Below are 21,096 nucleotides of genomic sequence, written 5' to 3'. Positions count from 1 at the left end.
TAGCTGAAGCTCTCTGGGCGGTTCACAAAAATTAAATCCATGAAGAGCACAGTAAAATAACCAACGATCTAAAAACACAAATACAAAATAAAATATAAAAAGCACAACCAGGGTAAAACCACAGAGCAGAAATTGATATAGGCTAAAATACAGAATTAAAACAGCAAAGTTTAAAATTTAAGTTAAATTAGGTGTTAAAATACTGAGAAAATAAAAAGGTTCTTCAGCTGGCGATGAAAGTACAGTGTAGGTGCCAGGTGAACCTCTCTGGGGAGCTCGTTCCACAGCCGGGGTGCCACAGCAGAGAAGGCCCTCCTCCTATATCCTGCTTGGTGTGGCTCCTGCCTTTTATAGACCGCTTTCATACCACTTTCACAGTGGAATATCCTGCTTGGTGTAGATTCTGGAACGCTCTTCCAGAACATTTGCGAACTACAAGTTCAATCACAGTCTTTAAAGCTCAGCTAAAAACGTTTCTTTTTTCTAAAGCTTTTAGAACTTGATTTTGATCTGACTTTTATACTGTTAGTTTTACTCTACCCTGTGCCTGTTTGGTGCATTCTCTTCCCCTTCTTATTGTTTTATTATGATTCTATTAGAATGTAAGCCTATGCGGCAGGGTTTTGCTATTTTATTGTTTTACTCTGTACAGCACCATGTACACTGATGGTGCTATATAAATAAATAAATAAATAATTAGGCCTTGGTCTCAGGCAGGGAGAAGCCTTTTCCACCCTACCTGACCCTTTATTTAAATGGAGGAGCTGGGGATTTGAACTCGGGACATTCAACAGGCGGAGCAACTGGTCTCATTAAATAAAATGCCTCCAAGACGTTAACTCACCCGTACTGCGGCCCTGGGCGATGAAGGTAGAGGAGGAAGAATTTCTGCCAGATGAGCGGAAGGAGGGGGTGATCAGCAGGAGTGATAAGGGCTTGATGAGCCCAGCGGTATATCAGCAGCCGCTGAAGAGAAGGCACGATGGGTAGTTTCAGCTGGGTCTGAACTTTCTGCAAGCAGAAACCAACGCTTTTGATACGGGACTTCAGAAGTTGGGCCACCGAGTCAGTTTCCGCACCAGGCTACGTTATTATTAAAGGGGGCCATTCCTCACAAGGCAACGTTTTTTGATTTACCTTCAGGGCCTGATCCGGAGTCAAAGGGTTGTTGACGAGCTCCCTTTCCACGACCCTACGAAGCTGCGAATCTTCTTCAAATATGGACTCCATATTAAGAACAGTCCACGCAAACCAAACCTGGAAGGAAACGAGGCGAAGCTCACCAAGGAAGAAAAGAACCGAAAGGACGATGCTACTTCCTCCTGCGTGGACCTCCAAAGCCTCCGACCCTGTCAATTCCCGTAGGCCAACGGTTTCCCCCAGCCAGTGGCCAAGGGTGGGTGGCCCGCTCCAAGCCCGCTCTAGCAAAGCAACTCTATGGCCCTTCCCTACCTGTGTGGGGTTGGCATTTCCCTCGACGAAAGACGGTGTGACGTTGCCTGCCACAATCCAGCTCACTAAGGAGGACAGCAGCCCCTTGTCACAGTGGTAGCCCAAAGCATTCTGGGAGGTTTGGATAAGAGAGAGAACGCTGGTGAGAAGACATTGTGCTATTACAGACTAGAGAGAGTCAGACTGAAAAGTAATGGAGATTTAAGCAGCATAGCAGGATTGCAGGCTTATGATGGGATCCAAAATCCCATGCTTGAACCTCTAAGACATTTTTTTTGCCCCTAATCAGAGGTCCTGAGAAAAGCCACGATGGCTCAAGCTAAAGGCTTATCAACGCCAACATTCTGTTCATACAGTGGTCAGTCAGATGTCCCAAAGGGAAGCCCACAAACAGGATGTGAATGAAACAGCCCCCTCCCCTCCCCATGTTCCACAGCAACTCTTATACATGGCATACTACCTCCAATACTGGAGGTAATATCTAGCTATCAAAACTAGTAGACATTGATGGCCTTATCCACCATGGATTGGTCTAATCCCCCTTTGGAAGCCTTCCAAGTTGGTGGCCATCATTACAGGTCAAGGGAGGCTGTTTGAAACAATACTTGACATAATGACATTTAAGAACATATGAAAAGCCGTGTTGGATCAGACCAAGGGTCCCTCTAGTCCAGGACTCTGTTCACACAGGGGCCAACCAGCTGCTGAACAGGGATGAACAAGCAGGACGTGTCTGCAACAGTGCCCTCCTGCCCATGAAAATGCCCACCCAGTGTGCAGAAGCTGTAAAGAAGGCAAACTCCAGGATAGACATTATAAGAAAAGGAATTGAGAATAAAACGGCCAGTATCGTACTGCCCTTATACAAATCTGTGGTGCGACCACACTTAGAATACTGTGTACAGTTCTGGTCACCACACCTAAAAAGGATATTATAGAGCTGGAAAAAGTGCAGAAAAGGGCAACTAAAATGATCAAGGGGCTGGAGCATCTCCCTTATGAGGGAAGGTTACAACAGCTGGGATTGTTTAGCTTGGGGAAAAGGAGGCTAAGGGGAGACATGATAGAAGTGGACAAAATTATGCATGGGCTGGAGAATGTGGATAGGGAAACATTTTTCTCCCTCTCTCAAAATACTATTTTATTTATTTATTTTATTACACTTATATACCGCCCCATAGCTGAAGCTCTTTGGGCGGTTTACAAAAGTTAAAAACAGTGAACATTAAAAACAAATATACAAAATTTAAAACCATCAAAAGCATAAAAACAACAATATCCTTTTAAAAGACAGGAAAGGAAACGTTTCGGAAGTCTTAAACTTTTGATTCAAGGGGAGAATTGGAGGTTGAAGCAAAGGGCCCGCTGCGTCGAGCATCCCAATTTCAATTGGGGTTAGACAAGATGCGACCGAAAAGCTCTCAAAGGCTTAACGAAAAATTACATGAAACTTCTTTCAATGACACCTTGCAAAAAGCTTGCAACAAATATTAGAACCCAATGGGGTCATCCTATGAAGCTGGTTGGTGGGAGATTCAGGACAAATAAAAGGAAGGACTTCTTCACACAGCGCATAGTTAAATTATGGAACTCACTACCACAAGATGTAGTGATGGCCACCCATTTGGATGGCTTTAAAAGGGGGATGGATAAATCCCTGGAGGAGAAGGCTGTCCATGGCTCCTAGCAGTGATGGCTATGTACTACCACCAGTAGCAGAGGCAGTAAGCCTATGTCCCCCAGTTACTGGGGAACATGGGTGGGAGGGTGCTGTTGCACCTGTGTCTTGCTTGTGGGTTCCCCGTGGGCAGCTGGTTGGCCGCTGTGTGAGCAGAGTGCTGGACTAGATGGACCCTTGGTCTGATCCGGTGTGGCTCTTCTTATGTTCTTACATTCCTTAGCAACTGGTGGATATAGGCTTACTGCCTCTGGTACCGGATATTTGACATAAAGCGCAGAAAGCCATTTGGAAAGAGAATTCCTACACGTGTGAATATTCCATTGATAGGCATGTCACTTCCCGTTCCACGTACTGACAGATTCTCACAGGTGCAAAGTCAGGGGGTGCCAAACGCCGTTTTTGTACAGAGAAAACGGCATCTTGGCTGCTTTTCTACCTGTGTGCCTCTCCGGTGCTAGAAAACAAGGATAATTCTAAGTCTGCAGAAGAAAAAGAAAACCCTGCAGGGAAGCCACCCACATCCAAATGCTAATAATGCAGGTTGATACAGCAGCATCACCACCATCAGGAGTGGGAAACCCAAAAAGGTACCCAAGCCCCCTCACTCTATGATCCGTTACCTGGACGTGAGGAAGGCTGAATCGCCCATACCTTGTGTTGCTGGTAGAGCAGCTTTTGCACACCGTCCTCTTGGTTAAATTGGAATGCTGCTTGACACAGATGATCCATCAGGTAGAGGGTGGCCTTCTCCCTGTGCCAGAGGGGTTGGCTAGTGAGGGCCTGAGCCCAGAACTCCAACACAGCCGCTGGCCCGACTCCGTTGGACTGGCTGCTTATAAAAACGTGGCTCTGTCAAGACAAAAGAGTAGAACTGTGAAGGTTTGAGGCCTACAGAGGCAAAGTATTAAAGTCGGGCTTTCGAAGCCTGGGGGTTTTTTTCTGTTGGGAGGAGGTATCCCTGAGAAGAGAAGTTTCATTTCTCCAGTTAAGTTCCAATTTCTTCAAAATGGAAACAGTACTTTCAGTTTTGGGGGAAGAGGCTACAAAAGAACGAGAGAAGCTCAGAGCCAGAGAAAGACCAGGCCATAAGGAAGGAGCAGAAAGATGCAGGTTGAAGAAGTCTACATGCAGCTTAGGGTAAAAGAACTTGTGCTTTTGCAACTTTTCTTTTCTTTTAAAGCCTTTTGTATCTCTTTTAAAGCCTTTTGTATCTCTTACTGTCAATGATGTTACGCTTACTCCGGTCAAGAAAGCTCGTAGCCTTGGCTTTATATTTGACTCCTCGCTCTCCTTTATTCCTCATATTGAGGCAGTAGCTAAATCTTGTCGTTTTTTCCTGTATAATATTGCCAGGATTCAATCATTTTTGTCTGTCTCTTCTGCCAAGACGCTTGTTCATGCATTGGTTATTTCTCGGTTGGACTACTGCAACCTTCTTCTCACTGGCCTTCCTTCTTCTCACATCAGTTCATTGGTTTCTGTCCACCACTCTGCCGCAAAGATCATCTTCTTGGCTCGCCGCTCTGACCATGTTACTCCACTTCTGAAATCTCTTCATTGGCTTCCAATTCACTTCAGAATCCAATATAAACTTCTCCTGTTAACCTTCAAAGCTTTTCACGGTCTAGCTCCTTCCTATCTCTCCTCTCTCATCTCACACTATTGCCCCGCTCGTGCTCTTCACTCCTCTGATGCCATGTTTCTCGCCTGCCCAAGGGCCTCTACTTCCCTTGCTCGGCTTCATCCATTTTCTTCTGCTGCCCCTTACGCCTGGAACGCTCTTCCAGAACATTTGAGAACTACAAGTTCAACCGCAGCTTTTAAAGCTCAGCTAAAAACTTTTCTTTTTCCTAAAGCTTTTAAATCTTGATTTTGTTCTGACTTTATACTGTTAGTTTTACCCTACCCAGTGCCTGTTTACCCTACCCTGTGCCTGTTTGCACTCTCTTCCCCTCCTTATTGTTTTATTATGATTTTATTCGAATGTAAGCCTATGCGGCAGGGTCTTGCTATTTACTGTTTTACTCTGTACAGCACCATGTACATTGATGGTGCTATATAAATAAATAAATAATAATAATAATAATAATAATAATAATAATAATAATAATAATTCAGCTCTGTTAACTAAATAGCTTCAGTTGTAATTTGCTTGTTTTACACCTTACTAGTAAACTATTGTGTTAAACCTAAAGTACCTGGAGCATCACTCACTCCACGTCTACCGCCTAAATCCTACTTTACTAGGAAAGGGGAGGTAAAAAGAGGAAGGTAGAACTCTTATGGAGTTGCTCAGGGGGTCCAGGTCAGAGAAGGAACCCTAACAGGCTCACCATAAGGACAGAAGGGCCATACCTGTCCCTGGACCACTGAACGGCAACAAGCAGGAACAATAGTCCTCAGGCTGCCACGACTGAATGTTGCATGGGATGGACATGTGGCTCCAGAGAGCCTTCAGCTGCATATGTGCTCAGCACATGGTCTCTCCCCCACTGCCCAGGACCCAATGCTCACACTCACATGTCACATAATCAAGTCACTGCTGATGTGCCTTTTGTTCATCACTTTTGCACACTTCTTCTGAAGGCCTGAACGCTTAGATAAGTTCTCTTCGATAAGCATTCAATTATGTCAGTGCCACCACCGAGAAGAGCCCTCCCCTACTCCTCGCCCGCCAGGCCTCATTCAGTGGGGGCACCTGGAGCCAGGTGAACCCAGATACTCAATCACCGCATCTTGCAGGTCAACCAGATTCTCTTGACATCAGATGTCTTCCTTGGCGGGGGTACACACATGCACACTCAAAAGAAAGGTCCCGTTCTGCACTCGTTTCCACATGTTTGTGCAGACACAATACACACACACATCATTTGAATCACTGGGCCCCAAACTCCCTGCTCTTTTCTTCCGGCAGCCTGCATTTTGCACTGCCCAGAGAGCTCCGGCTATTGGGTGGTACATAAATGCAATAAAAAAATAAAAAAATCTCTAGGAGATGGAGGAATCCAGCTGAGGAGCAGGGCGATTGCAGGTCCCTGGTCCTGCCCACCCTGAAAGGGGCCCAGGGCTCATGAGGCCACGCTTCCAACTCCTGACCTGAATCATGCAGTTGAGCAGCTTGATGTTTTCGCCGTAACTCGTGCCGGTCAAGTGCTGAGCCACTTTCTGCGTCACCTGCTGCGTCATCCCTTGGGGGACGCCGCTGTCCAGCTGAAGGAATTGGTGGAGGCACGACAGGAACCTAGGGAAGCCACAGGGAAGCCGCCGTCTCATTCTCAGATCACAGATACAGTCGTTCCAGCACAGGTCCACTGCCCACCCCTTCCGTATCGTCCCTCGGAAAGGGCCCTCCAAACTTAGCTGTCGAAGGAAGCTTCGCGTTTAGGCAACGGGACAACAGATTTCGACGGCCCCGTTCAGAAGACACCTTAAGCCAGAGCTTTCCAAACTGTGTGTCGCGACACGTTAGTGTGTCGGCTGCAGTGTGCAGGTGCGTCACGTGCGGCGGGAGCTGGGGGAGGGTGTATATGTGAGAAGAGCGTGAGCCTCCCTCCTTTTTATTTTTATTTTGCGCATGAGGCGCCGCCTCCTATTGGACACTGTCTCTGTCCTGCTCTTCCCGCTCCGTGGCTGCCTCCACTCAGTAACTGCCACGGGGTGCAGTGGGCTTCTTTTTCTCTCCTCCCCCCCCCATTCCCGCCCCTTTTACTGTTTGGGTTCTGAGGATGTCGGTGACTGAGGTGGGCAAAGGGAGCGCGAGCCGCTGGCCTTCAACCGGAGCACGAGCTCCTGAGTTCTGTGTGTGTGTGTGCGTGTGTGTGTGTGTGTGTGAGAGAGAGAGAGAGAGAGAGAGAACGATAGTGAGTGAGGGGGAGAGAGAGAGAGAGTGGAACAGAGGGAAGGAAGGAGGAGATAGAGGTGGGGGGGAGGAGAGGGAGGGAGAGAGCAACTCCCAGCAGCACGCCACAGCCACAGACACAGACTCGTAAACAGAGAGAGAATGTGAGTGCGAAAGCAGCACCAGGCTTCCTCAGCTCAGGAAGCCGCTTCTCACCAGCTGCAGGTGCACAGGGTGCAGGGATTAGAATAATCCAAGCACTCGTTCCCGAAATACCCACCCCCTCCTCCTCACAATTTATGTATGTGTCCGTATCTCTTATAAGGGGTTAGTTTAACCTCCGGTTTGCTAGTAAAACTGAATCACTGTGTCGCGAAATGATGCATGTCTAAAAAGTGTGTCACCAACATGAAAAGTTTGGAAAGCTCTGCCTTAAGCCATGGTTTTAACCACGGTGGTTAAGCCAGGAAGCCAGGCTGTGTTCAGAAGGCACCTTAAACCGTGGCTTGAACCACGGTGGTTAAGCCAGAAAGCTGGGCTGTGTTCAGAAGGCACCTTAAACCGTGGCTTGAACCACGGTGGTTAAGCCAGAAAGCTGGGCTGAGTTCAGAAGGCACCTTAAACCATGGCTTGAACCACGGTGGTTAAGCCAGAAAGCTGGGCTGTGTTCAGAAGACACCTTAAACCACGGCTTGAACCACGGGGTTAAGCCAGAAAGCTGGGCTGTGTTCAGAAGACACCTTAAACCACGGCTTGAACCACGGTGGTTAAGCCAGGAAGCTGGGCTGTGTTCAGAAGACACCTTAAACCATGGATTGAACCACGGCGGTTAAGCCAGAAAGCTGGGCTGTGTTCAGAAGGCACCTTAAACCGTGGCTTGAACCACGGCGGTTAAGCCAGAAAGCTGGGCTGTGTTCAGAAGGCACCTTAAACCGTGGCTTGAACCACCGGTGGTTAAGCCAGAAAGCTGGGCTGTGTTCAGAAGGCACCTTAAACCGTGGCTTGAACCAAGGTGGTTAAGCCAGAAAGCTGGGCTGTGTTCAGAAGACACCTTAAACCACGGCCTGAACCACGGTGGTTAAGCCAGAAAGCTGGGCTGTGTTCAGAAGGCACCTTAAACCACAGCTTGAACCACGGTGGTTAAGCCAGAAAGCTGGGCTGTGTTCAGAAGGCACCTTAAACCATGGCTTGAACCATGGTGGTTAAGCCAGAAAGCTGGGCTGTGTTCAGAAGGCACCTTAAACCGTGGCTTGAACCACGGTGGTTAAGCCAGAAAGCTGGGCTGTGTTTAGAAGGCACCTTAAACCATGGCTTGAACCACAGTGGTTAAGCCAGAAAGCTGGGCTGTGTTCAGAAGGCACCTTAAACCATGGCTTGAACCACGGTGGTTAAGCCAGAAAGCTGGGCTGTGTTCAGAAGGCACCTTAAACCATGTCTTGAACCACGGTGGTTAAGCCAGAAAGCTGGGCTGTGTTCAGAAGGCACCTTAAACCATGGCTTGAACCATGGTGGTTAAGCCAGAAAGCTGGGCTGTGTTCAGAAGACACCTTAAACCACAGCTTGAACCAAGGTGAATAAAGCAAAAAGCCTTATTCACCGTGGTTCAAGCCATGGTTTAAGATGTAATACAAAGCAGCGGCTTTTCTCCCCTTGAGTAGCGTTCCTTGCGACGGGCCACGAGCAGGACCTCGGGGGGACGCCGCAAGAATTAAACGGGATCAGCCCTATGCGCATCATCCGGCGCTGCGCTGCAGAAGGGTGGGAGGGACAAAAATGCGAGCCGCGGTCCAGCCGCATCGCGATGTCTGGGTAAGTCTGGTGCTCACTGTTCGTTCTTCAGGAGGTAATACTGGCACGGGTAAAAGGCGGGCAGGACGTTATCGAGCGCGTGAACGACGGTCCTCAGATGCCGCGATTGCACCAGAAGGGCCAGGAGAGGGATCCCTTCTGCACAGAACTTCTCCACGCTGCCAAAGGAAAGAGGAGGGGGAAAAGGCATTTCAGGGACATCGGACTCAAGAAAAATATAGCAGAATGATCTGTCTCGATGCACGCCAGGTTCAGGTAGTTGCCCGGAGGGCCCAGGGGTGAGCACTGGCCACAAGCACCCTTAAGATCACTGCCAAGCCACTAATGCCTCAGGACATGCCTGGTATGGAGAAAGCGGGAAGGCATTTTTCACCCTCTCTCATGATACTAGAACTTGGGTTCATCCCATGAAGCTGACTGGTGGGAGATTGGTCGGAGATTCAGGTGAAATGTGGGCGATTCCATCAGCTCGGAATCACATTATGAGATCACATTACGCCAGTCCTTTTACAACTTCATTGGCTGCCAGTCCAGGTCCGGGCCCGATTCAAAGTGCTGGTATTGACATTTAAAGCCCTAAATGGTTTGGGGCCAGGTTATTTGAAGGAACGCCTCTTCCCATATGCACCTGCCCGGACCTTAAGATCATCCACAGGGGCCCTTCTCCGTGAGCCCCTGCCAAAGGAAGTGAGGCAGGTGGCTACTAGGAGGAGGGCCTTCTCGGCTGTGGCACCCCGGCTGTGGAATGAGCTCCCCAGAGAGGTCCGCCTGGCACCTACACTGTACTCCTTTCGTCGCCAGCTGAAGACCTTTTTATTCACTCAGTATTTTAACACTTAATTTTAACGTAAATTTAAATTTTACTGTTCTAACTCTGTATTTTAATCTGATATCAATTTTGCTGCGTGGTTTTATCCTGGTTGTGCTTTTCATACTGTATTTTGTATTTGTGCTTTTAACCTGTTGGTTGTTTTATTATGGTTTTAATTTTTGTGAACCGCCCAGAGAGCTGCTTCGGCTATTGGGCGGTATAAAAATGTAATAAATAAATAAATAAATGAATGAATAAGGACTTCTTCACGCAGCACATAGTTAAACTATGGAATTCACTACCACGACATGTAGTGGTGGCCACCAGTTTGGATGGCTTTAAAAGAGGGTTGGATAAATTCCTGGAGGTGAAGGCTCTCAAGGGCTACTAGCCCCGATGGCGAAGTGCGACTTCCAGTATCAGAGGCAGTAAGCCTACGTGCACCGGTTGCTGGGGAACATGGGTGGGAGGGTGATGTTGCACTAGTGTCCTGCTTGTGGGTTCCTGGTCGACAGCTGGTTGGCCTCTGTGTGAGCAGCGTACTGGACTAGACGGACCCTTGGTCTGATCCAGCATCAGGGCTCTTCTCATGTTCTTATCCTTTTAAAAGAAGCTCTTAAGAGCCACCTCCCAGTGGTGGGAGAAGGCAAAGGATGGGGACGAAAGGACCAGAACCGAGGACCCAAGAGCTATATCTGGCACACATCCCTGAAAGCCTAATCTAGGCCTCTGGGATTCCCCACATGGCTACACACCCCTTCCCGTGGCTCCACCCACCTTCCCCCCAACTAACAAACATTTGTTTTCCCAATTTTTGCGCAGTCCCCCCCCCCTCCCGCCCAGTCTAAAACGTTTCTCCTAAGGCTCCGTTACTGGCAGTAAGATCCTTCAACTCAAAAGATCCGGTTCCCGTCTATTCTGCCCTGGTTAGGTCTCATCTTGAGTATTGCGTCCAGTTCTGGGCACCCCACTTCAAGAAGGATGCAGACAGGCTAGAGTGTGTTCAGAGGAAGGCAACCAGGATGATCAGGGGTCTGGAAACAAAGCCCTATGAAGAGAGACTGAAAGAACTGGGCATGTTTAGCCTGGAGAAGAGAAGATGGAGGGGAGACATGAGAGCACTCTTCAAATACTTAAAAGGTTGTCACCCAGGGGAGGTCCAGGATCTCTTCTTGATCCTCCCAGAGTGCAGAACATGGAATAATGGGCTCAAGTTACAGGAAGCCAGATTCCGGCTGGACATCAGGAAAAACTTCCTGACTGTTAGAGCAGTACGACAATGGAACCAGTTACCTAGGGAGGTTGTGGCCTCTCCCACACTAGAAGCATTCAAGAGGCAGCTGGACAACCATCTGTCAAGGATGCTTTCAGGTAGATTCCTGCAGTGGGTGGGGGGTTGGACTTGATGGCCTTGTAGGCCCCTTCCAGCTCTACTATTCTATGATTCTATGATTCTAAATATGATGGTTTTAGCCCTGCCCCTTTTGCCTTTGGCCCGCCCAGCCCTGGAATGTGGCCCCCAAGAGCTTCTTCATAATGGAATCCAGCTCTTGGGCTGAAAGAGTCTCTACACCCTTGAATTCCAAACCTGTGACCTGATCCAAGAAGAAGGGGTCAATGCCAAGAAGGGGTCAATCTCCCACTCGTGTCAAAGTGAAACCGTTGCTGGGCTTCCTAGCTGACCACAAACGGATTCAAGACATGAAGAAATGCAGGGCTTCAAGAAACCCAGGAAGGTGTTGCAGAGAAATGCCCATCCTGAGCGCAGAGGCCAGGGAGACTCCTGTCGTCACATACCTGTGGCCCACCGTGGTCATGGCCAGCGCAAGGTAGCAGCCGATGGGGAGGCCTGACCGGACAGCCTTCAGCAGTGGGTGAAATGCGGGCGATTCCGTCAGCTCAGGTACTGTACTGGAACCAGGGACGGGAGTCCAGCCTTTCTGTAGGTCGTAATCATTCAGGTGGAGTTTTAATCTCAGGACCAGTCCCCATGCCCACTGGTTAAAGGAGGTTTCAGGTGTCTCTCCATAACGGACGATGCTGGCCAGGTAGGAGACCTAGAATAAAGACACGGCATCACTCTCAGCTTGTCTCTCCTGTGCGGCCTACAGCAGGGCAAACTCACCTAGCGCTGCTGTGAAAGTTTGAGGCCTACAGAGGTAAAATAAAAAGGTCAGGCCTACTGAGGCCTGAGGTTATTCTGTTAGGAGGGGGTATCCCTTGCAGGAGGAGTTTCATTTCTCCAATTAAGATTCATTTCCCAGTTAAGTTTCAATTCAGAGATTAAGCTTCATTTCTTCAGGTTTGAAACAGTACTTTTGGTTTTGGGGAGGAAGAGGGGATAAAAGGAGGGAGCCAGGCAGCCAAAGAGAACAGGAAGACCAGAGCATGAAGAAGGAGCAGGAAGAAGCAGACTGAAGAAGTCTAGGTGCAGCTAGGATAAAAGAATTGACACAGAAGTTAAGAATATGTAGAGGAATGAAGAAAAGAGACTCTTTCAGGAAGGACTGGCAAAAATATATACGCTACATGAAAAAGGAATCGAACAGAATAACTTTGGCAGAAACCTACAGAAATGTGTGGGACTCATGAAAAGCAGGTGATTAATAAATGAAATGGAAATTTATAATACCACCCAGGATAAGAAAATGAAAATGAAAGATGTTAGAATTGCAGGTCATCTGCTACTGGAACTGGGCTTGTAATAAACTTGCTAATGTAGTCAAACCCTCGGCAGGAAAAAATAATAATCCTGAAGCAGTATTTGTCCACTCTTGCTATACCAATGAAAGTAAAAGGAGTTTTTAAATTAATAATAACAATAATTTGCAAAAACCCCAGCTTGAAGTTCCCTCATGCACAGTGAGGGTGGTACCTGTCGGATGCTTTCAGAGATTAGCCCAGTGTAGGGTTTCTGAGAGAGGTACTTCTGGTAAGCTTCTAAGACCATGAGCGCAACTTCCGCATGGACCGCCGGATCGAGGTGAAGGCTGCCCTGTTCAAGAACAATTTGCTTATTTTCGAGAAACAGGCCGAAAAATGCACAATCCCTCCACACACTTAAAGCCCTCCTTGGGAGCAACAGCTCGTCTTTGCTACCTACGCTGTGTACATTGGTGGCGCCATAACTACATTGAAAAGGCCCTTTCCACTCAATGCTGGACCGGTGCATTCAAAGGCATCAAAAAGGTCCCCAAGAGAAATATTTGGGTGGAAGGAAGCCACCGCCCCAATATTTGTGGTCTCCAAGAGTGCCACCCTATGCATGTTAGGATTATTGCTCTGTGCCGTGGCTCCTAAGCCATGGGGTTCCACAGGGCTCTATCTTCTCCCCTATGCTGTTTAACATATACATGAAGCCGCTGGGGGAGGTTATCCGGAGATGTGGACTGAGGTGTCATCAATATGCGGATGATACCCAGCTCTACCTTTCCTTTTCATCAAACCCAGGTGAGGCAGTGGCTGTTCTGAACCAGTGCCTGGGCACGGTAATGGACTGGATGAGGGCTAACAAACTGAGACTCAATCCAGACAAGATGGAGGTACTGTTAGCGGGTGGTTCATTTGTCCGGCGAGGTGATGTTTGCCCTGTCCTGGACGGGGTTGCACTCTCCCTAAAGGATCGGGTCTGTAGTTTGGGGGTGCTCTTGGATCCAGAACTGTCACTTGAGGCACAGGTGAACTCAGTGGCAAAGAGCACCTTTTATCAGCTTAGGTTGATATACCAACTACGCCCTTATCTAGACAGAGATAGCCTAGCTACAGTTATCCATGCTCTGATATCCTCTCATTTGGATTACTGCAATGCGTTATACGTGGGGCTGCCTTTGAAAACGGTCCGGAAGCTTCAGCTGGTACAAAACAGGGCAGCACGTTTACTAACAGGGACTGGCTGGCGAGATCACATTACGCCAGTCCTTTTACAACTTCATTGGCTGCCAGTCCAGGTCCGGGCCCGATTCAAAGTGCTGGTACTAACATTCAAAGTCCTAAACGGTTTGGGGCCAGGTTATTTGAAGGAATGCCTCCTCCTATATGTGCCTGCCTGGACCTTAAGATCATCTACAGGGGCCCTTCTCTGTGAGCCCCTGCCAAAGGAAGTGAGGCAGGTGGCTACTAGGAGGAGGGCTTTCCCCGGTTGTGGAATGAGCTCCCCAGAGAGGTCCGCCTGGCGCCTACGCTGTACTCCTTTCGTCGCCAGCTGAAGACCTTTTTATTCTCTCAGTATTTTAACACTTAATTTTAACTTAAATTTAAATTTTACTGTTCTAACTCTGTATTTTAATCTTATATCAATTTATCTGCGTGGTTTTATCCAGGTTGTGCTTTTTATACTGTATTTTGTATTTGTGTTTTGAGATTGTTGGTTGTTTTATTATGTTCTTCATGGTTTTAATTTTTGTGAACCGCCCAGAGAGCTTTGGCTATTGGGCGGTATGAAAATGTATTAAATAAATATGTTTACACAGAGAAAAAGCCTTAAAAAGCTCAGCATTTCCCAGCCAGCCATGCTGTCTGGGGAATGCCGGGAGCTGTATGAACTTTTTTCTGTCTAAACCTGCATGGCGCACTCCACCCTTCGGAACACATTGGGATGACCGGAAGATCAGCCCGCCTGCAAGGCAGCAGTAGAACCCTCAGTCCAGTTACACATCTAAGAACAAGTACAGTCCAGGGGGCCACCCCAAAGAAGCTAAGGAGTCCCAGAACAAGTCGAGCCTGCCTCTGGGCAGGGGAAGGGGGCAGAAAACACAACATAAACATGGGTGCCCTCTAGTGCAGGGCCGTTTCGGCCCAAGGGCCGGATTCCATTTCAGAGGTGCTCTCAGGGGCCATATTCCAGTGGTGGGTGGGGCAAAAGGGGCGGAGCCAGGAGCCATGGCCACGCCAGCTGGGGATCATGGGAGTTGCCATCCAACACGTCTAGAGGCAGATGTGAATCATCTTTTTTTTCTGTTCAACTGTTCTGAAAAAAGGACACAAGCTGAACAACCACCTGGCTAAGGATCCCTTTGGACCGACTTCCATATTTAATCAGTTTAGGAAAGGGAAAGGAACCTCTTGTGCAAGCACTGAGTCATTACTGACTCTTGGAGGGACGCCAGCATTCGCTGACGTTTTCTTGGCAGGCCTTATAGCGGGGTGGTTTGCCGTTGCCTTCCCCGGCCGTTATTACCTTTCCCCCATCTAGCTGGGTACTCATTTTACCGACCTCGGGAGGATGGAAGGCTGAGTCAACCCAAGCCGGCTGCCTGAGAACCACCTTCCATTGGGATCGAACTCAGGCCGTGGGGAGAGTTTCAGCTGCAGAAACTGCTGCTTCACCACTCTGCGCCACACGAGGCTTTTTAATCAGTTTACAAAATCAATTATTCAAATGAGTTCAAATCAATCCGACAGATCCGCACAGAGATGTGCACGCGGCAGGAACAAAGGCACAATGCCTTTGCTTTCAGGTGGGGCCCGCATATGTTGCAGGAGGCGCCATCTTAGAAGAGGTACCCCCTCCTCGGTAAGAGTGGAGGAAGGCCTCTTCTAAAAGGAGGCATCCCCATCTGCCGTTCTTTGAAGGACTGGCATTATTAATTAAAATTAATTAATTAATTAAACACAATTCCAAATGAACCAATTGAAAGTTATCGTCCCTGTTTCCAATACGCACATTCTCACAAGGTCCCCAGTTCAGCCCTTCCAGGATAATGCAAGCTAGTTTGTTTTCGACTTCCGTCAGGTCGTAATTCAGAAGCCAGTCACGGATCAGGGCCACCTCCGAAGCGGACGGCTTCCAGAGCAGCATCGGCAGCTCTTTAAACAGGTAGAGGGAAACCTAACGAAGGAAAATCAACATCAGCGGAGTTGGAGACACTGACGAAGGCGATCCCAAAACCCAGCAAAGTCCTTTGCTCTGATAAATGTTCCAACTAACAAGCAATCAGACCGGAAGGGCTCATAAAATTACGGAACGGCTAAAAAGAGAAAGTAGCCTCTCTAACAAGACTCTGAACGGTATTGGTTCCATTGGCAATTTCGTCCTAACAGTATTTGTTGTATGGCTCTTATCTCCAACAGGCTCTTATCTCCAACAGGCTCTTATCTCCAACAGGGTGATCAGGGCACGTTTCCAGCCCTTATTGGCTACCCAGAAAAATCAGGAAGAGAGTGTGTGTGTGTGTGTGTGTGTGCAGTGCAGGCAGGGGCTCATAAAATCTCAGAAACCAGGAGAATGGACAAATCATATTTGCACTGGTCAGGGGTGAGGTGGAAAGTCCTGGCCACTCCTCTCAGAAGCAGAGAACGGTGAAGAGGCAATAGGATAACCATCCTCAAATATTCCAAAAGCTGTCACATAGACGATGGGGCAAATCTGTCCTCTGTTGGTCCGGGCAAGAAAGAGGATTTCAATTAAACATTAGGAAGAACTTCCGGACAGCACTGAGCTGTTTGACAGTGGAACAGACAGCCTCGGAAGGTGGTATTGGACTCTGTTTCCTTAGAGGTTTTTAAGCAGAGGTTAGATGGCCACTTCTCCAGGATGCTGTAGCAGCGGGGGTTGTACGAAATGCCATCTGAGGGATCTTCATCGCTGAATTAACTCTATGGGTTGTGTCTAGTGTTATTCTAACTTAACTCCCGTTCATTTCAATGGGTCTATTCCTGGACTGAGAAACTTCTGGGGAGGGGGGGGCACAGTGCTCCAAAGTTTCCACCAAATTCGGTGGCACAACAGCAAAAATAAAAAAAAACACTGGTTTTGTTTTCAAAGAAGGCCCATGGGGAGCGTGGGCCTCGTCTGGAAGCAAAATCGTGCTCACGGTAGTTAAGGCACAGGGACCTGTTAAAAAAAAAGTCCGGGGAAGGGGGGGGCGGATGTGCAGGCTGCCTGTTGCGCACCCTTCGTCTACTCTAAGTAGAACTAACACTGGATACAATCCATAAAGAAAGTACCTGCCGAGTTTACAGCCTAGGGCACATTCTTAAATGTTCACGTTTCTAAGCCTTCGGAGTTGGAAATCATGTTTATTTCATAATGAAAACCAGCTTTTCTCAGCACAGGATTTCAGTGAACCTATTCAGGCGACATGCTAAGCCACAGTGATTAAGCATCCTGAGGTAAACGTTATGGCTTAGCGTGTCGTGTGATCATTCCTAACCTTCGTGGCTACATAACCACGGTTTAAAAATGCTCACCAACCATTTCCCGCAAAAGGGTTAGTGGCCTAACCATGGTTTAGTGGGTTGTCTGAACAGGCCCACAGTGGTCTTTCTTAGACTACGGTTTAGATCCGGCCCTGGTTAAAGCTCACTAACCCGTCAATGGAACGATCTCGCCAATGAGGCCCGCTTGGCACCAACATTATTATCTTTTCAGCACTAGGTTAAGACTTTCCTTTTCTCCCAGGCATTTAACAGCATATGTTGAGTTTTAACATCTCTCCAAAACGAGCTTTGGCCTGGCTGAGCGTTTAAAAATTGTTTTAAATGTTAGCTGTTTTTATGCTTTGGTTTTTAAATTTTGTATATGGATTTTTAATGTTCAGACTTTTTAATCTAACCTTTTTCATCTTTGTAAACCGCCCAGAGATCTTCGGCTATGGGGCGGTTGTGCCACGACACAGGCGCTTTACCACAGGCCTGTCTGCGGACACTCCCTGCTCAAGCTAAGCGCCACCACTTTACGAGCCTGAGGTGAGGGACAAACACCGCCTTTCTACCAACTATGTGGAGAACGGGGTTAAACAGGAATGATTTCAGGAATAAAATAACGCTCTGTGAATTATAGGTGCTGATAGTGAATTAATGTCGGAATGGGTGTTATATGTATATAACGGCAGATGATAAATGCCAAGGAGACACGTGGGATTTTTGTGGTAGTAAAACAAACTGAATTAAAAAATTATTTCAATGTTCACAAACTTGGTTTCGTAATAAAACTTTTCGGACCCTTGTCAAAACCTCTCATCCAATCCTTTCTCTCTTCTCATACACACTTTCCTTTCTCTCACACCCAGGGCCGGCGCCAGACTATTTTGCGCCCTAGGCAGGCGCGCCGTACTGAAGCCACCCCCCCCCCCCCGTGCCCGCTCCTGTCTTCGAAGCCAGGACGCTGGGGTTGGGGGCGGGGCGGAGGCTTCGAAGCGGCGCACCCGGAAGTGGCTTCCGGGGGCGCCGTTCTGAAGCCGCCTCCCCCCCCAAACCCCAGCGTCCTGTCTTCGAAGCCAGGAGTGGCTTCCGCCCGGAGCTGGCTTCGAAGCCAGGACGCTGGGGTTGGGGTGGGGGGGGCGGCTTTGAAACAGCACGCCCGGAAGCCGCTCTAGGAGTGCAGCTTCCGGGTACGCCGTTTGGCGCCCTCCTTTGCTTGGCGCTCTAGGCCGCCGCCTGAGCTGCCTCTATGGCAGCGCCGGCCCTGCTCACACCTTCACTCCTGAACTTCCTTTATTATCAGGATTGTTTAATATACACCAACTGACTATCTGCACCCTACACTCAAAAGACAACCCTCTCTGCCCTGATCCTCTAATTCTCCCTCGAACCAAAGTGCTTTAAAAACACCCCCTTATCCCCTCAGTCATTCCCTGATATATCCTCCTCCCCTCTCCTAAGATATTCAATTTCCACCCAGTCAGGTCAACGATCTAAACACAATAGACTTACAAATCCTAGACATACATTAGGGAACTGACTTGTGGGGTGTAACGCCACAGCGGTATATAAATGTAATAAGTAATAACAACAATAATAATAATAAAGGCCTGAGGCGGCAGCACGCCAGCGTGGTTCTTACCATGCCGACCCTTTCGATGGTCTCTCGGACTCGGTCCAGCAGAACTGAAATCATGCTGGTATGGACAGCAGTGATGGCTGCAAGGAGCTCCCGGCCAACCTTCGAAAAAGTTTCCCGGGTGGAAAGGCTGACGTACGACACCTGAAAACGCACCAGGGCAAGGAAGGTAAAACAAACACGCCCTCACCGAGGCTTAACACCATCCCCAGCGTCAAGAAACTAAGGTAGTTCGATGATCCAAGCGAATAAATCGTCTCCTTTTCCGTTGCCCCTTGTCCAAAGGACTAGTAGAATTTATTTATTTATTAAATTTGTAAACCGCCCCATAGCCGAAGCTCTCTTGGTGGTTTATAAAAGTTAAAACCAGTGAACATTAAAAACAGTATACAAAACCATCAAAAATATATATTAAAAAAACAGTATAAAACAGTATCCATTTAAACAACAACAATTCTGGGGTCCATTAAAAAACAAACAAACGTAGCATATGTTGTTAAATGCGGTTAAATGCCGGGGAGAAGAGAAAAGCCTTGACCTGGCACCGAAAAGATAACCATGTTGGCACCAGGCGAGCCTCATCGGGGAGATCATTCCATAATTGGGGGGGCCACCACTGAAAAGGCCCTCTCCCTGCAGGATGGAAACTGGGAGAAGGCAATTCCTTCTCCAAACCATTCTAAGGCCAGGGAGCAAGTCTTACATGGTTTGGATCCAGGCTACCTGCGGAATCACCTTCTCCTGTACAATCCACCCCACACACTCAGGTCCTCTGGGAAGAATTTACTTCAGCCAGCAAAAACTAGATTAACAACTGTTACCCAGAGGACCTTCTCTGCTGCTGCTCCAAGACTGTGGAATGGCCTGACGGAGGAGACTCGTCAGCTTGACAGTCTACTAGCATTCAAGAAAGCTAACAAGACTGATCTCTTCCGGCAGGCCTACCCAGTGGAATTTTAGGATGTTTTTAGAATGCTTTTAGGATGTTTTAACAATGTATATTACGTTTTAATTCAGTTTTATGTATTTTATATTTTCTGTTGTTCCCCACCTCAATTAAAATGGAGAGGCGGGTAAAAAATAAATTTATTATTATTTAATGTTTGTGAACCGCCCAGAGAGCTCTAGCTATTGGGTGGTATAGAAATGCAATAAATAAATAAGTGAGAGGGAAGACCCACTCCAGGACACGATCCTCAACCAAAGAAGCTGCACTGCTGGAACAGGCCTCGGCCTAGCTCAGCCTTCCTTATCCTGGTGCCTTCCAGATGCTTTGGACTACAACTCCCAGCATCCCTGACCACGGACCATGCTGGCTGGGGCTGACAGGAGTTGAAATCCAAAACATCTGGAGGACCACCAAGTCAGGGAAGGGTGTTCCAGCCTACAGACCAATCACGAACCCGCTGTCCTAGTGTGGATGTTTCTGTTGTCAGAAGAGCGTCATCCTTGGGGGAAGGTTTGCAGACATACAGGAACATGCGGAAGGGGGAATGGAGGAGCTCAGAAGAGCCCAGAGGCGACTGGGCCCAATCCGTGGGCACAGAATGCTGAATGGCAAAAGGGAAACGGGAGGGGAAAGACAGGAGCACGGAATGGAGTTTCCTGGGAAATGACATGGCTGGCTGGAACCCTGAAAAGGAACCCTGGCTGGAACCCTGACAACCGTTACCCAGAGGACCTTCTCTTCTGCTGCTCCCAAACTGTGGAATGGCCTGCCGGAGGAGACTCATCAGCTTGACAGTCCTTTAGCATTCAAGAAAGCTATCAAGACTGATCTCTTCCGGCAGGCCTATCCAGGGGAATTTTAGGATACTTTTAGGATGTTTTTAACAGTGCATGCTATGTTTTTAATCAGTATTTTATGTATTTTAGGCTTGCTGTTGCTCCCCGCCTTGATCCAATCGGAGAGGCGGTTAAGAATTTTTTTTTTTTTTATTATTATTATTATTATTATTATTATTATTATTATTATTATTATTCAGCACTGCAACATTTCATTGCAAGTCCCAGTTTCTCTTCTGTTTCTTGGCTGACTGGGGAATGCTGGAAATCATAGGACTTTTTCCCCCGTCTAAACTCACGTGGGATCGTGCCCTTAATAAGTTGGCGGCTGAGGCCAGATCCGAAGCAGGTCTCTCCTGGTTCACAGCTCAGCCTCGCGTCCCAACGCTGAAGCCGCCAGAACGTCCTGGACCACCTCCACTGAGCCCCCTCACCTATCCAATCGCTCCCGGCTCACCTCGTAGATCTCCAGCACAACGACCCTGACAAAGTCGTGGTCCACGTCATCCCGTTTTGTCTGAGCCATCTGGGCGAATGTCGTCAGCAGGCAGATCTCCTCCGAGCCGTTCATGGACTGGAGATACTTCTCGAAGCTCTCCAAGTGGGCTGGGTCTGCCGGGAGCACGGAGGGGACAGAACCTATTTACAGCCCTCTGGAACGTGTAACTTTTACTCTATATTCCAAACACGGGCAACCTACCGGACGCATAAGACCCTTGCCCGCAGTCTGTGGGACCTGTGGAACCCCCCGGGACATCCCACCCGCTGCCCAGCTGATCGGTCATCAAGTGGAAGGTGGAGAAGAGATCATTGTTGCTCGGCTACAAGCAGCAGCAGGGAAACGGAAATCTAGGGGCATGCGTACACCTTAAGGGTGTAGAGGGAGGGGGGACGATCACGGACTTACCTGCTTCCACAATCCTCCCCCAGAGCCTTGACGG

At 48.3% G+C, this 21,096-nt stretch overlaps 1 protein-coding gene across 1 annotated transcript in view; it reads right to left on the bottom strand.

Moving 5' to 3' along the window:
- Nucleotides 1–21,096, bottom strand: part of EPG5 (ectopic P-granules 5 autophagy tethering factor) — a 93,413-nt gene that overhangs the window by 44,520 nt on the left and 27,797 nt on the right. Inside the window, exons 12-22 of the mRNA XM_063128280.1 lie at nt 20,613–20,767; nt 18,374–18,514; nt 15,254–15,418; nt 12,467–12,586; nt 11,389–11,648; nt 8,798–8,938; nt 6,230–6,374; nt 3,785–3,982; nt 1,453–1,563; nt 1,138–1,257; nt 845–1,011 (exon numbers count right to left, since the gene is read on the bottom strand). Coding sequence (XP_062984350.1) covers nt 845–1,011; nt 1,138–1,257; nt 1,453–1,563; nt 3,785–3,982; nt 6,230–6,374; nt 8,798–8,938; nt 11,389–11,648; nt 12,467–12,586; nt 15,254–15,418; nt 18,374–18,514; nt 20,613–20,767 — 1,723 coding nt within the window. The remainder of the gene's footprint in view (nt 1–844; nt 1,012–1,137; nt 1,258–1,452; nt 1,564–3,784; nt 3,983–6,229; nt 6,375–8,797; nt 8,939–11,388; nt 11,649–12,466; nt 12,587–15,253; nt 15,419–18,373; nt 18,515–20,612; nt 20,768–21,096) is intronic.

The sequence above is a fragment of the Elgaria multicarinata genome, chromosome 6 (genome assembly GCF_023053635.1).
Source record: "Elgaria multicarinata webbii isolate HBS135686 ecotype San Diego chromosome 6, rElgMul1.1.pri, whole genome shotgun sequence".
Lineage (NCBI taxonomy): Eukaryota > Metazoa > Chordata > Lepidosauria > Squamata > Anguidae > Elgaria > Elgaria multicarinata.
The sequence above is the reverse complement of the archived record's forward strand: the minus strand, read 5'-3'. Positions and strand labels throughout refer to the sequence as shown.